Raw genomic sequence first — 23,279 nt, 5'->3', positions numbered from 1 at the left:
AACCGTTGGCAAGCTTTTGACCATTTTTTTTTTAATCTGAAAGAGTTTATTTAATGTAGAGATTTCCTGGACACCTTAGAGAACTCATCTATGAAGACTTTTGAGTCTATTAATAGTATCTTTTTTTTTTTTTTTTTCAGAGTAGATCCTTGTTTACCTTTTTAGTTATTACCAAAGCTGTGGGCCTGTGCAGTTGATTTCCACTCTTAGTTATTGATGACGCTAAAATTTGTGACTTTTTTTTTTCTTTCAAATAAATGGTCAATTTTTATAAATCATCCAAGAGCTTTAAACTATATATTTTATGTTGGGTATGCACTTTTATGTATCTCAATGAGATCGCAGTTAGTCATGTTATCAGCTCCTCTGTTTTCTCTGTGATTCTTTGATCTGTCAGTTCCAGAGACATCTGTTAGTTTTCCACTGTAATTATGGAGTTACCAACTTCTCCTCTTTACATTTTTACAATTGTTTGCTTTGTAGTTTGTTTCACAACTATTTAGGTATATAAAAGTTTACTCCAAATATCCTATGGCTGAATTACACCTTTTATCAATAGAATAAGTCCTTGTTTTCCTCAGAATGACTTTATTTTGAACACTAGAACTATATTTTTTTGCCAACTATATCTTTTTCTGTTCTTTTGTTTTCAAACTCTGTCACTTAGAAAGTTTTCCATTTTTTCAAAGAATTGTTGAAATAAAAAAGGAAGTTACATATTTTATTTCTCTTGTGAGCAATGGTTACTCTTAAAAATTTAACAGTGGTAATCAAATGTGTTTTTCTATGATTTTAGAATTGATAACTGTATCCTCTGCTCAACATTACAAGAGTCTTAGCATTTGTATATTTTTTCTACTCTGTCTTGTGTATTGTTGCAGTTACCTAAAATGTTAGGTCTGTATTTTTAATTTTCTCTCATTTTTTATTATATTATATATTTTTTTTAAATTTTTTATTTTTACTTTATTTTACTTTTACAATACTGTATTGGTTTTTCCATACATTGACATGAATCCACCACGGGTGTACATGCGTTCCCAAACATGTACCCCCCTCCCATCTCCCTCCCTGTAACATCTCTCTGGGTCATCACCGTGCACCAGCCCCAAGCATCCTGCGTTGGACATAGACTGGCGATTCGATTCTTACATGATAATATACCTGTTACAATGCCATTCTCCCAAATCATCCCACCCTCTCCCTCTCCCTCTGAGTCCAAAAGTCCGTTATACACATCTGTGTCTTTTTTGCTGTCTTGCATACAGGGTCGTCATTGCCATCTTTCTAAATTCCATATATATGTGTTAGTATACTGTATTGGTGACTGATCTCCTTTAGGATGGACTGGTTAGATCTCCTTGCAGTCCAAGGGACTCTCAAGAGTCTTCTCCAACACCACAGTTCAAAAGCACCCATTCTTTGGCACTCAGCTTTCTTTATAGTCCAACTCTCACATCCATACATGACCACTGGAAAAACCATAGCCTTGAGTAGACAGACCTTTGTTGGCAAAGTAATGTCTCTGCTTTTTAATATGCTATCTAGGTTGGTCATAACTTTCCTTCCAAGGAGTAAGCGTCTTTTAATTTCATGGCTGCAATCACCATCTGCACTGATTTTGGAGCCCCCCAAAATAAAGTCAGCCACTGTTTCTACTGTTTCCCTATCTATTTGCCATGAAGTGATGGGATTGGATGCCATGATCTTAGTTTTCTGAATGTTGAGCTTTAAGCCAACTTTTTCACTCTCCTCTTTCACTTTCTTCAAGAGGCTCTTTAGTTCTTCTTCACTTTCTGCCATAAGGGTGGTGTCATCTGCATATCTGAGGTTATTGATATTTCTCCCGGCAATCTTGATTCCAGCTTGTGCTTCTTCCAACCCAGCGTTTCTCATGATGTACTCTGCATATAAGTTAAATAAGCAGGGTGACAATATACAGCCTTGACGTACTCCTTTACCTCAACATTTTGTAATGTGTTTGCTCAGTTGCATCCAATTCTTTACAACCACATGGACTGTAGCCCACCAGACTCCTCTATCCTTGGGATTTCCCAGGCAAGGATACCAGAGTGGGTTGTCATTTCCTACTCCAGGGAATCTTCCTGACTCAGGGATTAACCCACATCTCTGTGTCTCCTGCCTTGGCAGGCAGATTCTTTACCACTGGGCCACCAAAGAAGTCCCTAGCTACTTCTGATTCATAGGGCTTAGCCATTGGGTACATGTTCAGTCTAAAGTTTTATGCCTTTCTTCATCTTAGAGTAATTATTTTTCAGTTATTTCTTGTATTATTTCTTTTCTTCCATTTTCTCTTTCTCTGCTTTTATAACTTTAGTTAGATAATTAAATTGGTCATTCATTTCTCATAACTTTTCTTAACACGTTTTTCAGTCTATATGAGTTATGTAACTCCTTTACTTTTTATATTACAAAATCAGTTTTTAATTATATCCCACTAACTATATTCATTCATTATTCAGTTCTTCAGTTGAGTTGTTTAAATGAATTAATTTTTTATTTCTAAGAACTCTTTTCTTTTATTGTTCTTTCTTTATAGTACTCTGTTCTTCTATAAATACAGTACCCTTCAAAATTTTCTGTGCATACTAATTCAATTTTTTAAAGTTCTTTTCTGTTCCCTGTAGTATCTGTCTCTGTCAGATGTATATTCTGTATGTTCTCATTGTTTTTCTTCTGTGTCATTTGTTTTCTTCATGAATAAGATAATCTTGTCTGTCCATTGAGATTTATAAATAAAGGAGTTGGTTGAATAGTTTAGGAAAATAGCACAGATTTTCTCTTACCTTTGAAAAGGAAAGCTGGCTATAGACTTCTGTATACATAAATAGGATTGAAATCACCATGTTGTAGGTCAAAAACAGTTGAAATCTGCAATTTTATGTAGTTGACAATACAAATTCATAAATAAATACGCATGTGTTAGTGGCCTTTTGGAGAAGGAAATGGCAACCCACTCCAGTGCTCTTGCCTGGAGAATCCCAGGGACAGGGTTGCACAGAGTCGGACATGACTGAAGTGACTTAGCAGCAGCAGTGGCCTGTGGTCAGATTTTTCATTTATGGAGTATCAAATCAAAAACCTTTTGAGAGCATTGCTATAGTGGATTGATCATAAGCTTTGCAGCTAAGCAGACTTAAGCTCAAATTATGGTTCTGTTAATTACTAATCTTGTTGGTTTTTATAAGCTACTTATCTGTGCTTCAGTCAACCACTTTGAAGGAAAATTAAAGTACATAAGAATATTATCACCACAAGTTTTGTAAGATTACAGATAATGTACATAAAGAACCTAGAACATCATAACATAGATTACTGGTAAATAGTAGTTACGTATTACTTTGAGTTAATATGTCACTAAACTGAATATCATATAAAAATAATGAAATGAAGAGTTTAAAAATAGATGTTAATGGTATAGATCTAATACCACTTTTAATTAATTTTATCAATTCCATAGAGTTATATTAAGAGCACCCTATGTTGCTAAGGAATTTTTAAAGAGGAATCAGTATAAGCAGATGATTGGCAGAGCTGGCCGTGCTGGAATAGATTCTGTTGGGGAGAGTATCCTTATATTGCAAGAAAAAGACAAGCAACAGGTAATAATCTGGTTGTTAGTTGGTGGTTTTGTTGTCTTTTCTCAGTCTTTAATTTCACCCTTTGATATCATCTTTTAAAAATTAATTATTAATTTCCTTTGAATAATGTTTCCTTCTCTGTGATTAAGCATTAGAAAGAGTAGCTTGAATAGTTCTGTATTTCAATGAAAAGTATTTTCCCTATCTTCTTCCATTTTCGTGTGGATACCTGCTAAATTCTTATTTTTCTGTCTCTCTGTTTTTTCTCTCTCCCAACCTCCACAAGATCTATGCAAATTATAAAATTTTATATGGAACACAATTTATTTTTTATAATAATGTGAAACATAGTATTGCTTTAACTCTTGTAGGTATTGGAGTTAATAAGCAAACCATTGGAAAACTGCTATAGCCATCTTGTTCAGGAATTCACCAAGGGAATCCAAACTTTGTTTCTTTCTTTGATTGGTTTGAAGGTATTTTTTTTTAATATTTTTATATCTTATTGCTATTATTTGAGACAGTGGCAGTTGAAAAGTTTTGAAAACTGTAAAGAAAGTTGAAAAAAATGTTCACTTCTATATAATGTGAAAAAGAGCAGTCTGTGACATGATAAATCTGCAACTGGATTTATATGTGGATTTTTAATCCTTTGAATTGTATGGAACAAATAATAACTGGGCATCCATTATAAGTAAGAGACTTTGGTGGATACTGTGGGGGATAAAGGAGCCTTAGAAGCATGGGTCCTGATGTCAGATAATCCAGCATCTCTGCCTTGGTAAGAAAAGATCCCCTGTAAGTCCTCTGACCATAATAAACATTTGTGAAGTCAGTATAGCCTTTATCAGGCAGAAAGTTAAAAAAAAAAAAAAAAAGTTGGGTGGGGCACAATGGGAAAACAGTCTTTTCCCTAAGATTAGAAATTGACTCTTTTTTCAGGTTATTCTTGAGTAAAACCTCTTTTTTAGGCTTATTCTCTTGTGCCCAAGGTCCCTCAGTCCCAAACTGGTAAAGCCAGGGTTTGAATTCAGCTTTATCGAACTAAAAACCAGGAGTCTTAATCTATCATATAGCCTACCTTTATTATCCCAGATTGGTGTAAGTGAAAGTTCAAAAGGTAGTTGATAAGTAAAAGATATCATGAGACTGTTTTGGTTGCCTTGCAGATGAATGGTGTAATATTTTATCCCCTGGCATAAGAGCCAAAGGCTATAGAAAAGAAGAATTAGTCCTGAGTATTGAAGGTGATAGAGGTTTTAGATGAACAGAGAGAAGGAATAAGCCATTCCAGGTACTTAAATTGAAAGATGAGAAACCTAAAGATGATGTGGAATAACAGTCAATAGACTGGATATTGTAGCTATAGAGGAAGGCTGAAGATAACCTAAGAGTAGAAAGTTGGGTGGAAAAAGTTGGGCCAGGCTGTGTGCCATAGTTGGAGAGGGTGGCAGAGGGTGCTTAAATACTAGACTGAAGACTTGTAACACAGTCACGTATCAGTGGAGGAATCGTCAAGGTGTTTTGTGGTGATTTAGAGCAAGGGCTCCCATGTCACACATACCTGTGTCCCAGTCACAGCTCTGGTCTCTTGTTACCCTGTGTAAATTACTCTCACTTAAAACTCACCGAAAACTATAAAACGCTGCTGAGAGAAATTAAAGATGACCTAAAGAGAGTCTTCTCTAAAGAAAGACCTAAACGGAGAGAGTCTTCATGAATTGGAGCGCTCACTTTTGTTCAAATGTTACTTCTTCCCGCATTGGTCTATAAATTCTGTGCAATCCCAATCAAAATCTCAACAGGTTTTGTTCTTTTTTTTTTTTTTTTAAAAAGAAATTACAGATCGATACTGAAATTTATTTGGAAATGCCTTAGGGTAGGCAAAGATTTCTTATAAGGAAAGCAAACAACATAAATCATTAAAGAAAAAATCAATCGACCTCATATTTTTATAATTCTCTTCAAAAGATGCTACTTAAGCAGTGAAAAGGCAGGAAGAAAATATACATCTGACAAATACGTGTATGTCATGAGTTAGAACTCCATGCAAGGCAGTGGAATTGAGGCTTCACTTGAGACCAGTGCACTCAGGTACAGGAATCCTGGGGGAGCCGACTTAGCCACAAGGGTGTGGTTTTATGGGCCTGCGATGCCAGATCCATAGGGCTCAACAGTTTCAGTAAAATTCTGTGTTAACAATTGAAGTACAGCAGCAAGAAGACCAGGCAGAGTCAGCTCAGAAGATTAGCCGGTAGGCAACTGTTGTTCCAAACCTGCCTTTATGAGGCTTCTGGGCCCTGTGCTGAGAAGAACAGGCCATCAGGGTTCTTCCTGCACATTGAGGTAAGGCTTCACCACAGGGCCCTAGTTGTGGAAGGAGGCTGGAATTACAGGGTGGAGAGGCAGAAAAATCTTTGGAGTTAGAATTGAAGAAGTCAAGTCCTCCAGACAGAAACAACCAGTGGGATAGGGGTGAGAGGCGAGAAGGGCAGGATGAGGTCAAGAGGCAGGAGGGTGGAGGTGGGCATTCTTGGGGACACTAGGTTTTGGTGGAAGAGATGGAAACTCCAGGAATTAGAACATAACAGTTGTTGCGCCCTGGGACGCAGGGAGCCTCCGGTGATCATTTCTCACAACTATGTTTCAGACACCCTGGTAGACCCTTGGTATGTTTTTATCTCTGATCTTTGTGTACCTTTGAATGAAATAATGTAGTTCTGCTTTCACACAAAATAGAATCCGAGGCAAAAAGAGGCCACACAGGCTGCTTGCACACTCTTTCGCAGGTGCTGAGGTCCTGCCTAGATCCCTGTGATGGCCGCCCAGCTGGTCTCCTGGCATCAGCTGTGCCCTGCCTTCCCACAGCCCCTCCGTATTATTCTTCAATAGATCGATCTTCTCCAAATATAAATCCCTTTCTGTCTAAAGTTTGTTAGTGGTTGTCTCCCACTGCTGTTAGGATTGAGTCCAGGTCCCTTATCACGGTCTTGTTTAGCTGCTGAGTCGTGTCCAACTTGGTGGCAACCCCATGGGCTGTAGCCCACCAGGCTCCTCTATCCATGGAATTCTCCAGGCAAGAATAGTGGAGTGGGTTGCCATTTCCTTTTCCAGGGGATCTTCCCGACTCAGGGATCGGATCCTCATCTCCTGCACAGGCAGGCAGATTCTTCACTGGCGAGCCACCTGGAAAGCCCTTACCACGAAGCCTGGCGTGCTGCAGTCCATGGGGTCGCAAAGAGTCAGACATGACCGAGCAACTGGACAACAGCAGCACTGTGTAGATTTGGCCTCTGCCTCTCTCTGCATCCTTATCATCTCTCAACACACTCTTCACTCTGCACACCAGACACACTGCCCTTCTGTTTTCATTTCATGTTCTATGCCCTTCCTACCGCAGTGGTCTGCAAGCCTGGAACTCATTCATCTCAGCGCTTGGTCTCACCCACTCCTGCTCCACCGTCAGACTTTCACTTCACCACCACTTCCTTGGGGAAGCCTTTCTTTACCCCCGAGTGCAGTCAGTCTCTTGGATGCAATTTATAGAAACACCCTTCTTTCCTTTAGTAGCGCCCATCAGTTTGTAGTTGTATTCTTGTTAGTGACTTTCTTTGGCTGATAACTTTACCCCCTCGGAATGAAGCCCTGGGACAGGTCCACATTTATGCTCCTGTATCACCAAATCCCAGTGACTAGCATAGTGCCTGGCATGTGGTTGGCATTCAGTAAATACTTGAATTATGGTCTGGCTTTGGAGTTGGTCATGGCTGCATTTGCAGGTTGGGGCAACAGTGGAGAACCCAGCTTTGAGAAGCCAGAGATAGACGCTATCCCAGTGGGTTAAAATCACTATGTCTAAAAGTTTTTATAGAGGGATACAAAGATAACGTGATGGTAGCTAGAAGGATCAAGTAAAGGGGTTGGTTGGTTTGTTTACCCCCAGTGTTAACTGTACTCAATTAAAAAACAGTATAGAAACTAAGTATGTTGATAATCTGTAAACTGAGTATCAGTTCTTGAATATCTTAAAAGTGCAGTTTTAGCCTGAATGAATATTATGTTAAGGATGGACTTTTATTAAAAGGAGAAAAAGCAATAGGAAGTGTCCCTGCTCCATAGTATTTTTTGCTACCCTTTATATTGGTTTACTGTGAAATTACTACTCCAGTTTTCCCACTGAAATATCATTGGAATTGAAACAGAGAGAAATATGCTCATTGATTGACTATATTTTAGTATAACATGCTGATTTCATTAAAATTGGCTAATGTAAGTTATTCACACTCAGAGTCAGCTCTACGTCTGAATACCTCCACTGTTATTATAAGTTTTAAACAGTGAGCTGGGGGAGAAAAAAAACGGCAGCAAAAGAACAAGAAAAGGAGATGGGGATGAGAGAGACAAAAAGAGGTAGAAAACTGCTGTTTATTTTCAGGTAAAATGTCAGGGAGAATATTGCCGGATCCTGCTTTAGTAGAGACTTTCAGTTGTGTTTTCCATATGTGTTTTTTTAAATACAATTTTTAGAGCTAAAGAATATTTTCACATGTGGCTGGAAGGGGACGGAGGGAGGATTTCTGAAGGAGGCCAAGTGGGAATTAGTGATAACTAGTAGGGAGTGAGCAGAGGGCACAGCTTTGGAGATACTGTGAAATATTACTCAAAAACCTAAGGAGTTTTTGAATCAGAAATGTGTAGATGTCTTCATTAAGAGTATAAATATGATAACTGTATTCTCCCTTCAATTGTTTTTTCTTGTCATTTTAAAATATTATTATAAGAGTACCTTTATGCAACTATGTAGCTTTTATATTGATATTTTATTTGAATAGCTTTGAGGTATGGAAATGAGTCCTCATATTGATGAATTATTCATTCAAAATGATGCCTTGAATTAGAGAAGCTGCTCTAATGGTATCTTGAATTGTTTCAGATTGCAACAAACCTGGATGACATATATCATTTTATGAGTGGTACACTTTTTGGTGTTCAGCAAAAGGTTTTGTTGAAAGAAAAAAGTCTCTGGGAAATAACTATGGAATCACTTAGATACTTGACAGAAAAAGGACTTCTACGAAAAGATACTATGTATGGGTCTGAAGAAGAGTTCCAAAATAATTTTCATATCACAAAGTTGGGACGAGCTTCTTTTAAGGGTAAGAGTTTACCTGAATCTGACTATGAATCTGAGGAAATGCACCGGAAAAAATAGAAATTTTCTGTAACTCTAAATTAGATTTGTAATTTCATATTAATAATAATAATCTTATCTTACAAACTGTTAAACTACTTCAATTTTTTAAAAGTTGAAAAATGTTTTGAATTGCAAGTAATTTAGAATACTGTAGAAATACATGGAGGAAAAGATGATCCTCCCTTCTTTATGCGCGCCTCCCCCAGCAATCATACAAATAATATAAATACAAGGTTTGTAATCATATAAGTCTTAATATCCTACCAAGAATAGCAATAGCAATTTCTAGAAATTTTCTGTAAATTTCATAACAATTTGATATATATTCTTCTAAATATTTTGTGTATGTATATTTATGTTTGTGTTACATGTATGTATGCATATATACATATGTACTATATATGTATCACACACACATGAACACACATATATATTGAATGGTATAAGCATTTGGAGGCAGCTTGCTTTTCTCACTTATAAAATATCATGAGCATCTTCACACATCAGTCCCTTTAAATCTACCTCATTTTCTTTTAGTACAATAGTCATCCATACTATAGATACCGTAATGTATTTAACCACTCCCCTATTGATGGACATTTATACTGTTTCTGATTTTTCTCTGTTATAAACAAGAGCATCTCTGTTCATGTATTTTTGGATATGTGTGGAGATGTTTCTTTAGGTTAGATTCCCAAGAATAGATTAATTAGGTCAGAAGGTATGTACTTATTAAATGTTGATGGATACTATAATATCAAAGTGACCTCCTAAATTTTGTGCTAAGTTACATAGTAAGAAATGGTAAAGAATTTTTTTTTTTTTTTTGGCTGTGAGGGATCTTTAGTTGTGGCACTCAAACTCTTATTTGTGACATGTGGGATCTAGTTCCCTAACCAGGGATAGAACCTGGGCCCCCTGTACTGGGACTGTGGCGACTTAGCCACTGAACCACCAGGGAAGTCCCTCAAGACTTTTGCTATGTTTAGGTAAACCAGACTTTCTTTAAAATCACCTCTTTCCTCCTTTGGTGATTATGAAAAATGAACTCTTTGTGTCTTTCTTTTAGGAACTATAGATTTGGCTTATTGTGACATTCTTTACAGAGACTTGAAGAAAGGTCTTGAGGGACTTGTGCTCGAAAGCCTTCTTCATCTAATCTACTTAACAACTCCCTATGATATGGCTTCTCAGTGTGACCCTGATTGGATGATATACTTCAGGCAGGTGAGAAGATAAGATTTTTCAATACAGGCTAAAATAATTAATCACAGTATGATTTTTATCATGTGATTTTTTTTTTTTTTTTGCTATTCAAATTTACTTGAAATTGGGCCTTTTGAAAGATGAAAAGCCCAATTTCAAATATATTTTCATAGCCAGAAAAAAGACTCAGACGATAAAGAATCTGTCTGCAATGCAGGAGACCTGGGTTTGATCCCTGGCTCGGGAAGATCTGCCGGAGAAGGGGAATGGCAATCCAATCCAGTATTCTTGCCTCAAGAATTCAATGGATGGAGAAGCCTGGTGGGTTAGTCCATGTGAACTGCAAAGAGTCAGACATGACTGAGCGACTAATACTTTTTGTGGCAAGAGCATTTTTTGTTTGTTTCACTTAAATATTTTCTGTTACATGTAAACATGTTAATTGTCAAAAAAATAAAGAAAGGTGCAGAAGAGAAGAAAGGACCATGTCTGGTCCCCATCCCTCCAAGGTGGTTACTCTTGCGATGTGGGGACCACTACATTTTCTAATGCCTGAAATGTAAAGAAAACCATCGCTGATGGTTGAGAGTTTAATTACATGAAAGCTCTGTCAGAGTCACACACGGTGTCACGTCCTGTCACACCAAACCCAGTGATGTTGATACCTGAGAAGGAATAATCATCTCTATCGCCAGGATTAAGGTGGAACTGGCTATACTTATAAAACCAAGTGGTAGAGGACAGTCTACTATGATTTTACTCTGAACAGGCGGTGGCAGTATGCAGGTCTTCCCAGGTGGCATCGTGGTAAAGAATCTACCTGCCAGTGCAGGAGACACAGGTTTGATCCCTGGGTCAGAAAGATCCCCTGGAATGGGAAATGGCAACCCGTCCCAGTATCCTTGCTTGGAGAAGCCCATGGACAGAGGAGCCTGGCAGGTTACAGTCCATGAGCTGGTCATGACTGAGCACATGCGCACAAACACATGTATATAAACAGTGCTGCTGCTAAGTCGCTTCAGTCATGTCTGACTCTGTGCAACCCCATAGACGGCAGCCCACCAGGCTCCTCCGTCCCTGGGGTACTCTAGGCAAGAACACTGGAGTGGGTTGCCATTGCCTTCTCCAATGCATGAAAGTGAAAAGAGAAAGCGAAGCCGCTCAGTCGTGTCCAACTTGCAGCGACCCCATAGACTTCAGTCTACCAGGCTCCTCTGTCCATGGGATTTTCCAGGCAAGAGTACTGGAGTGGGTTGCCATTGCCTTCTCCGTATAAACAGTGTGGTTACTTCCAAAACCTTTCCCTCCTATCCCTCCCTAGACATCTCTTGTATGAAACATAAACACAGTCCATGAAAATCATAGACCATGGTTACAGTATTTGTGGCCATGTCTTTAAGTTCATTCTATTAAAGTTTGTTATATTTTAATAATACATTAAAAGTATTGCAAGCTTGTAAGTAAAATACTTGTAAGTAAATACTTGTGTTATTTGTATTACTTATAATGCAATACTTGTAAGTAAAATTTGTGTTATTTTTCATAGATTTTTATAATGATGAAAATGTGATATGACTACTAGATTTGGTTAATGGCAGACTTTTTAAAGTTACAGTTTAATTTTTCTCTGTATTCTTTTTCTGTGTAGTTTAACCAACTCAGTCCAGCAGAACAAAATGTCGCTGCTCTGGTTGGAGTCTCTGAGAACTATATTGGGAAGAAAGCATCAGGTCAAGCTATTAGGAAGGTACGTACCATCGTCGTCTTTTTTTTTTTCTTTCCTAAATAGCTAAGTTCACGTAACCGTAGTCTTTTTTTCTTTCCTAAATAGCTAAGTTCACGTAACAGAAATTAATGCTGTCATCTCATCTCCTTTGTTTGTTTGTTTTGGTTCACTTTTTTGTCTTTAATATAATTACCACTTTACTATTCAAAACATCTGCAAACCAGAAATTTAGGTATATTTTAAAAATAATGTTCTTTCTGGGTGGTTGTGAAGGCTCTTTTTAGTGTACCTTTGTATTTCTAAAATAGCCATGCACATCTAAGACTCTTAGCATAGGAAAAGGTCAACCTTACTAATCTGTTTTCTTAGGCTACTCATTATGGTTTAAATTATAACAATTGTAAAATATTTTCACAATGTTATAGAAGAGAATCCTGAAATAAGTTCAGTTCATGGGAGAAAAGTTTTCTAGAAACTTTTTCTTAAGCATCCACTTGGCATCAGGAATTCTAACATAAGACGAGTTTTTGGATTTTTGTTTTTGTTGGTGCTTTTCGTTGTCCCAAAGAACTACCAATGTGCTTGAAGTACATACAGCATTTTAGTAGGTTGAAGCAGGGAAGCCAAGTACTCTTGTGTGGTATCTTATATTTTTGTCTTTTAAAGTTAAGTCAACAAACAAGAATCACGTTCTGAGTGCGCCACTAACTGTACGAGAAGTAAAAATAATTCTTTGGCAAACACACATTCATTTCCTTAATTAACATAATTTTCTACCTCATAATAATTACAAGAAGGCAATGGCACCCCTCTCCAGTACTCTTGCCTAGAAAATCCCATGGGCAGAGGAGCCTGGTAGGCTGCAGTCCATGGGGTCACACTGAGCGACTTCACTTTCACTTTTCACTTTCATGCTTTGGAGAAGGAAATGGCAACCCACTCCAGTGTTCTTGCCTGGAGAATCCCAGGGACGGGGGAGCCTGGTGGGCTGCCATCTATGGGGTCGCACAGAGCCGGACACGACTGAAGCGACTTAGCAGCAGCATAATAATTACACTTTTTTTTTTCAATTTTCATTTTCTTTGGTAATCTAATCTTCATTGAAGCCTAATGATCTTACCTACCATTTCCCTGTATATCTTTTAAATTTATATAGATATTACTATTTCATTTTGAAAAATGGAAGATGTTTTACTTACACTTGAATTGAATGGTGAAGCTGTCCCCTGTATTGAAGTATCAAAACAGTATAAGTGCGTGGTACTTCAGTATTCTTGTTGTCAATATTTAGATTGGGTCTTTTACCTCAGAAGTGACTATTGTTTAGACCTTCAGAATGTTGAATAAAAATATTTCTTAAAACAAACCTTTTGTTTCAAACTCTAAAATATATTTAAAAAAACATATTAATCTGGAGCTCATTACCAAGTAATAAACAGTTATAAAATCATGTTGCAATAATGCATCTTTTGAAACTTGAATCAGAATTTATTTTTGTTACATTTTATAAAACAGTCAGTAAATGTTTGTTCAATTTATAATTATTTAAAATAGTATGAGCATGGATTTAATTACAAATGAACAAGTTACTATTTTAATACTTTATAAGTATCTTTTTAAACAAATTTCTAGAGAACATATTTGCTTAAAATCTACTTGATTTCTCCACATTGGAAAGGACCTTTTTAAACATTTCTTGTAAAAGATCTTGAAATTGGCATAAAGTGACTTATCTCGCCGTGTAATATAATTATGTCATTTTTCTTGGCTTAGAAAATACATTCTAAGCAAAAATCCGCATTGACTCAATTTATAGTTAATAATGAAGGTGCACTAAAGTTGGGAAATTAAAAGGTGATCTTTTCCTAGATGTTATTCAACTGTCATGCCTTTTCAGCTTAAAGCTTTTAAAAGGGTGATCTAGTATCAAACATACAGAATCTAAAATTCTTATGTCCTTCAATGTGCTCATCTAAGTTCTCAAACATTCTAAGTTCTCATCTTAAACATTCTTTTACTATAGTAGAGGATATAATTGTATATTTTAAACCTCCCTTTTCTCTTTAAAGTTCATTCTTTTTTTTTATCTGATTTCAAGCATGCGTTACTCAGTCTTTGAGTTAGCTTGGTATTAGCTATGAAATGCTTTACACAAAAACTAATCACTAGGCACCACAGGCGAAAGCATATATACAGAATAGAAATTATCAACTACAGGAAGCATTCAGTGTTTTAATTTCTGGAAACATTAATTATTTACCATGACCAGGTTTAAGTCATAGGAGCTAATATTTACTCTTAGTTTACAATATAAACAAGCTTATTAACATATTTATCTAAATAAACACATTTGTCTAATTTATAATCACAGTCATATATATATATGTAGAATATGTGTGTGTGTGTGTGTGTATATATGTAGAATGTGTGTGTGTGTGTGTGTGTGTGTGTGTGTGTGTACCCAACCTGTAAGTACTACCTGAGGCTTCCCTGGTGGCTCAGTGGCTCAGACAGTAAAAGAATCTGCCTGCAATGCAGGAGACCCAGCAGGAAGATCCCCTGGAGAAGGGCATGGCAACCCACTGCAGCATTCTTGCCTGGAGAATTCCATGGACAGAGGAGCCTGGTGGGCTATAGTCCGTGGGGTCACAAAGAGTTGGACACGACCGAGCGACTAACACTCAACACTATAAATTCTACAGTAAATGTAAAGGTTTCCCCAACTCCTTCTCTTCCCGTATTCTTTTCCTAAGGCTGCCATCACAAATTAGCACAAACCCGGTGTCTTAAAACAACAGAGCTTTATTCTGTTACAGGTCAGGAGGCCAGAAGTCTGAAATCAAGATGCTGGCAAAGTTGTTCCTTCTAGAGGCTTGAGGAAGAACCATCTTGCCTCTCTCGTGGCCTTTGGTGGTTGTTAGCAATCCTTGTAGTCACCATCTCACCACAGTCTGCCTCCTCTGTCTTCATACCAGTTCCTCTGTCACTCATGTCCTCTCTCTTGTAAGGATATCAGTCATTGACTATTGGGCTCAAGGGCCCCCTGTATATCCAGGATGGTTTCATCTCAAGATCCTTTGCTAATTACATCTGCAGAGATTCCCTTCCAAATTAGGTCACGTTCAGAAGCACCAAGGTTTAGGAATTGAGTATATCTTTTGAGGAGGGACAGTTCAACTCACTACGCTCCCTATAGAAGGAAATTTAAATTGGAAACAGTTTGACATATCTCTTTTTTTATACACTTGGAAAAAATAATACTTTGAACTAACCTAAAGTACATTTGTTATGACTTCGATTTATTTCTGTAGAACCACTCTGTCCTCTCCCTGCTGTGTGCAGCTTCATTCTCATTCCCTTTTGTCCAGTTTGAATGTGGTGTACATTTTAAGCAGGTCCAATACATGAATTTATTTGTGTCTTTCTAGAAGGTGGACAAGAACATTGTCAACAGGCTGTACCTGTCTTTCATTCTTTATACTTTGCTCAAAGAGACCAACATTTGGAGTGTGTCTGAAAAGTTTAACATGCCTCGAGGATATATACAAAGCCTTCTCTCTGCAGCTGCGGCATTCTCCTCCTGTGTGTTACATTTCTGTGAGGTAATTCCGTTAACTAGATGATACATGCTTGGCACATCTTGATGTTTTGGTCAAAGTGAACAGAACTCTTTTTAAAAATATTTATTTACTTATTTTAATTGGAGGATAATTACAGTATTGTGATGTTTTTTGCCATCAATATGAATCGGCCACGAGTATACATGTGTTCCTCTCTCCTGAACCCCCTCCCTAGAATTCTTCCTGTTGACTGATTTTTCGGTTTACACTCTTTGTCCTCATCCTAAAAGCATTCTGTTCAAATCCCTCCACCTCTGCCATGTTTCCTCATAGTAATTTTGCTCAGAGTCGTTGTTCGCCTCTGGCTTTACGCAACTTCCAGAGTTTACCAAAGGGCGAGTCCTTTCTGAGCCCCCTACCACACATACTGAATTCTGAAATATCTTACGACATTTCAATCCTGCGAATCTCTTCTGTTTTGCAGGAGCTTGAGGAGTTCTGGGTTTACAGGGCCCTTTTGGGAGAACTCACCAAGAAGCTGACCTACTGTGTAAAGGCAGAGCTAATCCCACTCATGGAAGTGACTGGGGTTTTAGAGGTTAGTGACTTGTTAGCTCCCCGACTGAGATGATTTCAGCTCACAGAAAAATCAGATTTTACTGCTGTGTCACAGAGTAAGTGGCAACAATAGCCATATTACTCATTTATCATGGGAATCTTTTTTATTTGTTTTTAATAAATTGCTGCCCTGGCCTCCCCCAAATCCCTATCAGTCCAGAAGCAGTCCTGATGTAAAGTCACATTTGTGGATAAATGTAGCAGTAGAGACAGGGTGATTCTCCCCACGTGCGCGTGCCACGCCTCTTTCCTCCAAGCAGGCGTGTGTGCCGTGCCTTCCTCCTCTCCAGCAGAGACTCCCCTTCTGACTCACTGTCAGTTTAGACAGTGCTAGTTGAAGGTGGTGGCTGCTCGGTGGCAGTGAGGGTCATTTACATTTTCTAAGAGAATGAGATGAAGGTTTCCTCAGCTGGTTTCTCAGCTTTCTGTTTTTGACCGACCCTTGCTTTCTGTTTATTCTGTTATTCAGTTCTTAAACCAGAGGAATTCTGCTTGGGAAAGCGTGCACACTCATACATACACTCACATACACACTCCAGAGGTCCCTGTGTAGTTAGTGAGAACATTCTAAGGATACTGAACTAAAACATTTGATTGAGAATTTGAACTAATGCCCCTCCCCCAAGTACCCTAAGGAGTTTTTTGTTTCTTTACTATTTAATTAATTAATTAATTTTTTACTGTGTTGGGTCTTAGTTGGGGCATGGGGTATCTTCATTGTGGCACGTGGGACCTGTCATTGTGGCATGTGGGCTTAGTTGCCCCACGGCATGTGGGATCCTAACCTTAACCAGGGATCGAACCCACATCTTCTGCATTGGAAGGTGGATTCTTAACCACTGGATCACCAGAGAAGTCTCCAGGTTTCTAATTGCTGATTGCTGCTGCTGCTGCTAAGTTGCTTCAGTCGTGTCCAACTCTGGGTGACCCCATAGATGACAGCAAACAGGCTCCCCCGTCCCTGGGATTCTCCAGGCAAGAACACTGGAGTGGGTTGCCATTTCCTTCTCCAATGCATGAAAGTGAAAAGTGAAAGTGAAGTCGCTCAGTCGTGTCCGACTCTTCACGACCCCATGGACTGCAGCCTACCAGACTCCTCCGCCCATGGGATTTCCCAGGCAAGAGTACTGGAGTGGGGTTGCCATTGCCTTCTCTGATTTCTGATTGCAGCACACATCAATTGACTTCAGCTGCACAGAAAACTAGCTCTCTTGCAGTCAGATTGGAGCCACCTAAATTATTTTAAAATTCTTCTAAAACACTTTTAAAATTCCTTCAGATTCTGATGTGTTATCTTTTCATATTTACTTTATTATCTTAGTTTATTCCTATCTCTTGCAAATGAATTTTTCCCTTCAGTAAAACACTTAATTATTTTTTCCTAATCCCCAATTCTGATCCTAATGATTTTTATAAATACTTTGCAGGGTCGAGCAAGACAGTTATACAGTGCAGGTTATAAAAGTCTAACGCACTTAGCTAATGCAAACCCTGAAGTGCTGATAAGGACAATTGATCATTTATCAAGACGCCAGGCCAAGCAAATTGTTTCATCAGCCAAGGTAAGCAAACAAGGCATTTTTTAATCTTTATGATATTTTACAGAGTTATCTCCTTATACTTTAGACATATTAACTATAGGCACAAAAATATATATTCACAATATGTGGATAAAAATAGTGCATATGTCATGATACAAGGCTTGTTAAAAAGAGAAAAAGGATCTCCTAAAAAATAAAGGCACTTTTAAGAGTTCATTGACATATAAGGAACTCTGAACTCATTGAATTCTGCCTCCTACTACTCTTGTCACAGAAGTCCTTTCCTCAGCATCCCCAACATCTGGTCTTCTCACCTTTAAACACCCCCACTGACAAGGAATTTACAACCTGGAGAACTAAGTTTTATTTTTGGACTCAGTGTTACAAACAGCATCCCAGTATAATGAGGCTGCCTTAAAATGCCTACCATGGTATCATAGTACTACCTCTGCAACCAGGCTCTTCCTTTTCTCATTTGGTGATTTTTCACATACTTGAAAGGAGATCCAACCAGTCCATTCTAAAGGAGATCAGTCCTGGGTGTTCTTTGGAAGGAATGATGCTAAAGCTGAAACTCCAGTACTTTGGCCACCTCATGCGAAGAGTTGACTCATTGGAAAAGACTCTGATGCTGGGAGGGATTGAGGGCAAGAGGAGAAGGGGACGACAGAAGATGGGATGGCTGGATGGCATCACTGACTCGATGGACGTGAGTCTGAGTGAACTCCGGGAGATGGTGATGGACAGGGAGGCCTGGTGTGCTGCGATTCATGGGGTCGCAAAGAGTCAGACATGACTGAGCGACTGAACTGAACTGAAAACAGCTCTTGTTGCCTCCCAAGGTTTCTCTTTTCTGTTTCTTTCACCTGTAGTCAACAGTCTACTCTTAGGTTCACTATCGTGGTTACACTTTGCTAGGTGCAATCCAGGTTGTCAGTACCCTCCTGCCCCATGTGGGTAAATCCATTATGCAGCAGTTAGGGGTTATTTGGACTGCCCAGGTGGCTCAGCAGTAAAGAATTCACCTGCCACTGCAGGAGACATGGATTCAATCCCTGAGTCGGGAACATACCCTGGAGAAGGAAAAGGCAACCCACTCCAGTATTCTTGCCTGGAAAATCCCATGGACAGAGCAGCCTGGCGGGCTAAAGTCCATGACATCGTATCCAAGAGTTGGACACAATTTAACAACCCAACAGCAAGGGATTATTTCCTTCTTGATCTCAACTATATTTCCATCCTTGTGGTCTGGAATTGTGTAGTTGTGTGTGTGTGTTTTTTTTAAGTTCATTGTTACACTATTGTCATATATAAATCGAACTGACTGAAAAGTAAGTTTCCAGCTTACTTTTTTGAAAGGCTCTCCCATTGTTTGTATTTTTGTGACTGATCTTCACCACAGCCCTCTCAGGACACTACAACTTGTCCTATTAGATAAGGAGTTCTTTGGGTTGATAGGGTTGAAATTGTAATTATTTCATTGCTGGAGCACCTAGCACGGTATTCAGCCTATAGTAGATGTTTAACAAATATTTGAATAAATAAATAAATGAGATTTAAAGAAATGAAGTGATTTACTCAAGGAAACATAGCTAGTCAGTAAGTAGTAGAGCAAGACTATAGTATTAGACTACATGTTATTAAAGATACAAAGGGGAACTTCCATGGTGGTCCAGGAGTTAAGACTTGCCCTTCCAATGCAGGGGGTCTGGGAGCTAAGATCTCACATGCCTCACAGCCAAAATACCAAAACATAAAACAGCAATATTGTAACAAATTTAATATAGACTTTTAAAGTTGTCCACATCAAAAAAACACAAAAGTATACAGAGGGAACTGTAGTATCAATGGCCAAAATATTTAATAAGTGACTTTAAATGTCAAAAGTATTAGACAACTTCAGGCACAATAATGTGCATAATGTTATGCTTTATATCAAATTGGTAGAGAGAGTGGTTTTTTTCTTCTATGATTTTTATTGAGCTTTTTGTTATAAAATGTTGTAAGAGAAATAATGCAAGTGTTTCACACCAATATACACAAACCCAGTGGCAACAAATACTAATATTTGATTTCCATTGTTTTTAAAGAAAGGGGGAAAATCATTATTCAAATATTCATTGACATCTAGTATGTACTAGGTTTAGAAATACTTTCTTTGTTTATCATGCTCCTTTTGAAATTAACCATATTAGTTTTAGGAGCTTGAATAAAAGTTTTCTTTGAAACACTGATAGTGGCAGCTTATGGTAAATGGTGCTGCTGGATTTGTGGTCTTTGAAGGAGAAGGTTTAACTCCAGGACCAAAGAAGATTCTCAGTCACTCAGAGCTTTGTGTGCAAAATTTTATTTTAAAGTCGCAGAACAGAGAAAGCTTCTGACATGGACATCAGAAGTGGGTAGAAAGAGTACCTGCCTCACTAGTTTAAGTTGGGCCTTATATACTTCTCAACTGGCTGCTGAGACTAGATAAAAAGAATGCCTCAAGATTGTAAGAGTTCCACCAGACCCTTTCCCAAGGCATACATCCTGAGATAACTTTGGCACAAGATTAGCCAGGGAGAACCGGTCCAGGGCAAGGTCTCTGGGCTAGATACACTGTTGCTGTGTAATCAGGGGTACAAGTCTTGAGAAACAGGTTCCCAGGCAAGATTCTTAACAATTATAATCATTTAACGTAGAGCCTAAGGAAAGCATTTCCACGAGTAAGACATTGTGCTGTGTGATCATTAGTTCAGGACCTATAGAAAGCCTAATGTATCGCGCAAGATACATTGTCGCACAAGGCTTAAGGAAAGCATGAGCCAGCATGTTCACCTCCTTCAGTTCAGTTCAGTCACTCAGTCATGTCCGACTCTTTGACCCCATGGACTGTAGCACTCCAGGCCTCCCTGTCCATCACCAACTCCCAGAGCTTGCTCAGACTCATGTCCATCAAGTCGGTGATGCCATCCAACCATCTCATCCTCTGTCACCCCCTTCTCCTCCCACCTTCAGTCTTTCCCAGCATCAGGGTCTTTTCCAGTGAGTCAGTTCTTCGCATCAGGTGGCCAAAGTATTGGAACTTCCACTTCAGCATCAGTCCTTCCAGTGAATATTCAGAACTGATTTCCTTTAGGATTGACTGGTTTGATCCCCAAAAGGCCCCAAGCTTTAACTCTCTCAATAGGTTTTTAAAAGATAGCATACGAAACTGTGAGGATTAATAAAATCTACATATATAGGGTAACATTTTTAAGAACCAATTAAATTTTTTCAAAATTGTCTTAAATTTTGTAGGTTAAAAGTTAATTTTAAGTGGCTGAGTCTTCAATAAAACAAACCTTTGAGAGTATTAAAGCCCCATTATTTTTGGTATACCAAATGCAGTGATCAGCTAAAATGGCTTTAAATGCCTCAGCTTCATTTACTATAATTGCTGTTCTTAAGTGACCATTTTTCGATCTCATTATTAGTTTTAATATCTAGATTATGCTGATACATAAAGATTCAGGTATTGAATAGATGGTGGTAAAATGTTAGCAGTTCCCTAACAATGCATATTTTTGCTTCACATCTTGATTTTTTAATTGTAGATGCTGTTGCACGAGAAAGCAGAGGCTTTGCAAGAAGAAGTAGAAGAATTATTGAGATTGCCTTCTGATTTCCCTGGTATTGTGGCCTCTTCTACTGAAAAGGCATGAGGCTATCTGAGGAGCGTTTTTAAGTATGAATTATTTATTGTACATGCATTTTATTAAAGCTCTCCTATAAGTTATAAATGAAAAAAATATATTTTAACTATATATTAAGAACTGTGGCTGATGTTTGAATAGTCCTCTCATCCATACTTACATAAATAATTATGCATTATTTCTCTAATCAAAAGTCTGGCATCCACCACAAAATGAAATCCAAGTTTCCAAGTGTATCCCCAGCCTACCTTTGCAACCAGACCTTTCATTATCCTCTTACCCATTTCTTTCATCAAACTGGACTATTTGCAGTCCCAGAATTTTCCCTGGGATTCACAAACCCACTATTTCCTATCTGCCTTATACTATTCCCAGTGCATGGATAATTATCTTTAAAATGGATTATATACTTTGTTTCAACTAAAAATGCTCAAATACTGTCTCCTGTATGAAATTGTCTAAGTTCAGCCTCATCCCCACCCTATCCATGGGTTCTTTCCCTCCTCTAATTATTGTGAGCCCCTCATTCATGCCCAGGTCTTTATAATGCTTTATTAATGTCTGAAATCCCCTAGAGGGCCAAGACCTGTGTTATGGTCTTTGTATGCCACATAGCACCTACACAGTTTGCTGCACAAAGTAAGGACCTCTGTGAAAAGTGAATTCTTACTCAAATTGATAATTTAAAGATTCTCTTTAAACACAACTTAAATATTACCTCTCCCCCCTCCCTTTTCTGATTCTTAGGTCAAATGTAGATGACTGGTTAAACTGGGAAAAGAGTAATTACTATTATTTATAAGTACTGAACTGATTTAGTTCAGTATAAAGCTTATGAAGCTTTCCTCACGTGTCTGAGAGACATCCATTGGCAACTTTGCAGATAGATCCACAGTCTCAGCGCTCTGTGCCTCAACATTTAGCTCATTGTAATTTGGGCACACCTCAGAGATGTTATGAGTTCAGTTCCAGACCACCACAAAAAAGTGATTGTTGCAATAAAGCAAGTCATATGAATTTTTTGGCTTCACAATGCATATGGAGTTATGTTTACACTATACCGGAATCTATTAAGTGTGCAATAGCATATATACCTTAATAAAAAATATTATTGAAAAACTCTAACCGTCATCTGAGCCTTTGCTGAGTTGTAATCTTTTTGCGACAGTAACATCAAAGATCATGTTAACAAATGTAAGAATAATGACAGAGTTTGAAATATTGTTAGAATTACCAAAATGTAACACAAAGATACAAAGTGAGCAGATGCTATTGGAAAAATGATGCCAATAAAATTAGAGTAATTTGGCCAAGGTCCTGTGCTATTGATATTTGTTGCAAAGCAGGGACTTCGGACCTCAGTTCAGTTTAGTTCAGTCGCTCAGTCGTGTCCGACTCTTTGCGACCCCATGAATCGCAGCACTCCAGGCCTCCCTGTCCATCACCAACTCCCAGAGTTCACCCAAACTCATGGACGATCCCAATCTAAAGTCCATGCATGCATGCTCAGTCCTGTCGACTCTTTGCAACTGCACAGACTGTAGCCCACCAGGGTCCTCCATCCATGGGATTTCCCAGGCAAGAATACTGGAGTGGATTGCCATTTCCTCCTCCAGGGGATCTTCCTGACCCAGGGATCAAACCTGCATCTCCTGTATTGGCAGGCAGGTTCTTTACCACTGAGCTGCCTGGGACACCAAAGTCTGTGCACTTAACCATTATGCAGTCTGGCCTTGGTAGAATTTTCCCTGTTTTGTCCTTCCTGGGTGTCTCTTTCACCTGACCTTGATTTTGTCTCCAGCATGACATCACATCACCACACCTCACGCCCTCGTGTGAGGTACAGGACAGCATCCTATTGCCCTGGTGGAGTCCCGGGCTGCTCTGCATGTATTCTATCTGTTGCAGCTAAAAAGTTGTAAGAGAGCAGCTGGCCGCCTGCTGGCTGCTTGGACTCAGCCATGAGGTTGTCCACAGTCCTCTGGTCCACAGTTGAGTCTTCAGTGTTTTAAAATCTAGACACCCCAGCTGTATTAGTTTGCCCAAGTGAGTAAGTCTATAAGTAAGCCCTGATTCTTGCTAATCAATTTATGAGGCTCATATATAGTTTATTTTATTAATTTATTAAGATTAGAGGCAGCAGGTTGGAGGAATACCT

General features: G+C 38.5%; 1 protein-coding gene across 7 annotated transcripts in view; it reads left to right on the top strand.

Moving 5' to 3' along the window:
* HELQ (helicase, POLQ like) overlaps positions 1-22,246 on the top strand; it is a 41,328-nt gene extending 19,082 nt beyond the window's left edge. For 2 of the 7 annotated variants that reach the window (XM_012180282.4, XM_012180285.3), the window contains 9 exons: positions 3,482-3,623; positions 3,974-4,078; positions 8,536-8,758; positions 9,866-10,023; positions 11,651-11,749; positions 15,157-15,330; positions 15,773-15,886; positions 17,334-17,468; positions 21,023-22,246. In XM_012180282.4, coding sequence (XP_012035672.2) covers positions 3,482-3,623; positions 3,974-4,078; positions 8,536-8,758; positions 9,866-10,023; positions 11,651-11,749; positions 15,157-15,330; positions 15,773-15,886; positions 17,334-17,468; positions 21,023-21,130 — 1,258 coding nt within the window. In that variant the 3' untranslated portion in view covers positions 21,131-22,246. Of the gene's footprint in view, positions 1-3,481; positions 3,624-3,973; positions 4,079-8,535; positions 8,759-9,865; positions 10,024-11,650; positions 11,750-15,156; positions 15,331-15,772; positions 15,887-16,730; positions 17,025-17,333; positions 17,469-21,022 lie in introns of those variants that run through there. The other 5 variants (XM_012180283.4, XM_042251588.2, XM_012180284.4 and 2 more) reach the window with 5 other exon arrangements.
* Positions 22,247-23,279: the final 1,033 nt, after the last annotated feature.

Source organism: Ovis aries, chromosome 6 (assembly GCF_016772045.2).
Source record: "Ovis aries strain OAR_USU_Benz2616 breed Rambouillet chromosome 6, ARS-UI_Ramb_v3.0, whole genome shotgun sequence".
In the NCBI taxonomy this organism is placed as follows: Eukaryota; Metazoa; Chordata; class Mammalia; order Artiodactyla; family Bovidae; genus Ovis; species Ovis aries.
This window is presented reverse-complemented; position numbering and strand designations above follow the sequence as displayed.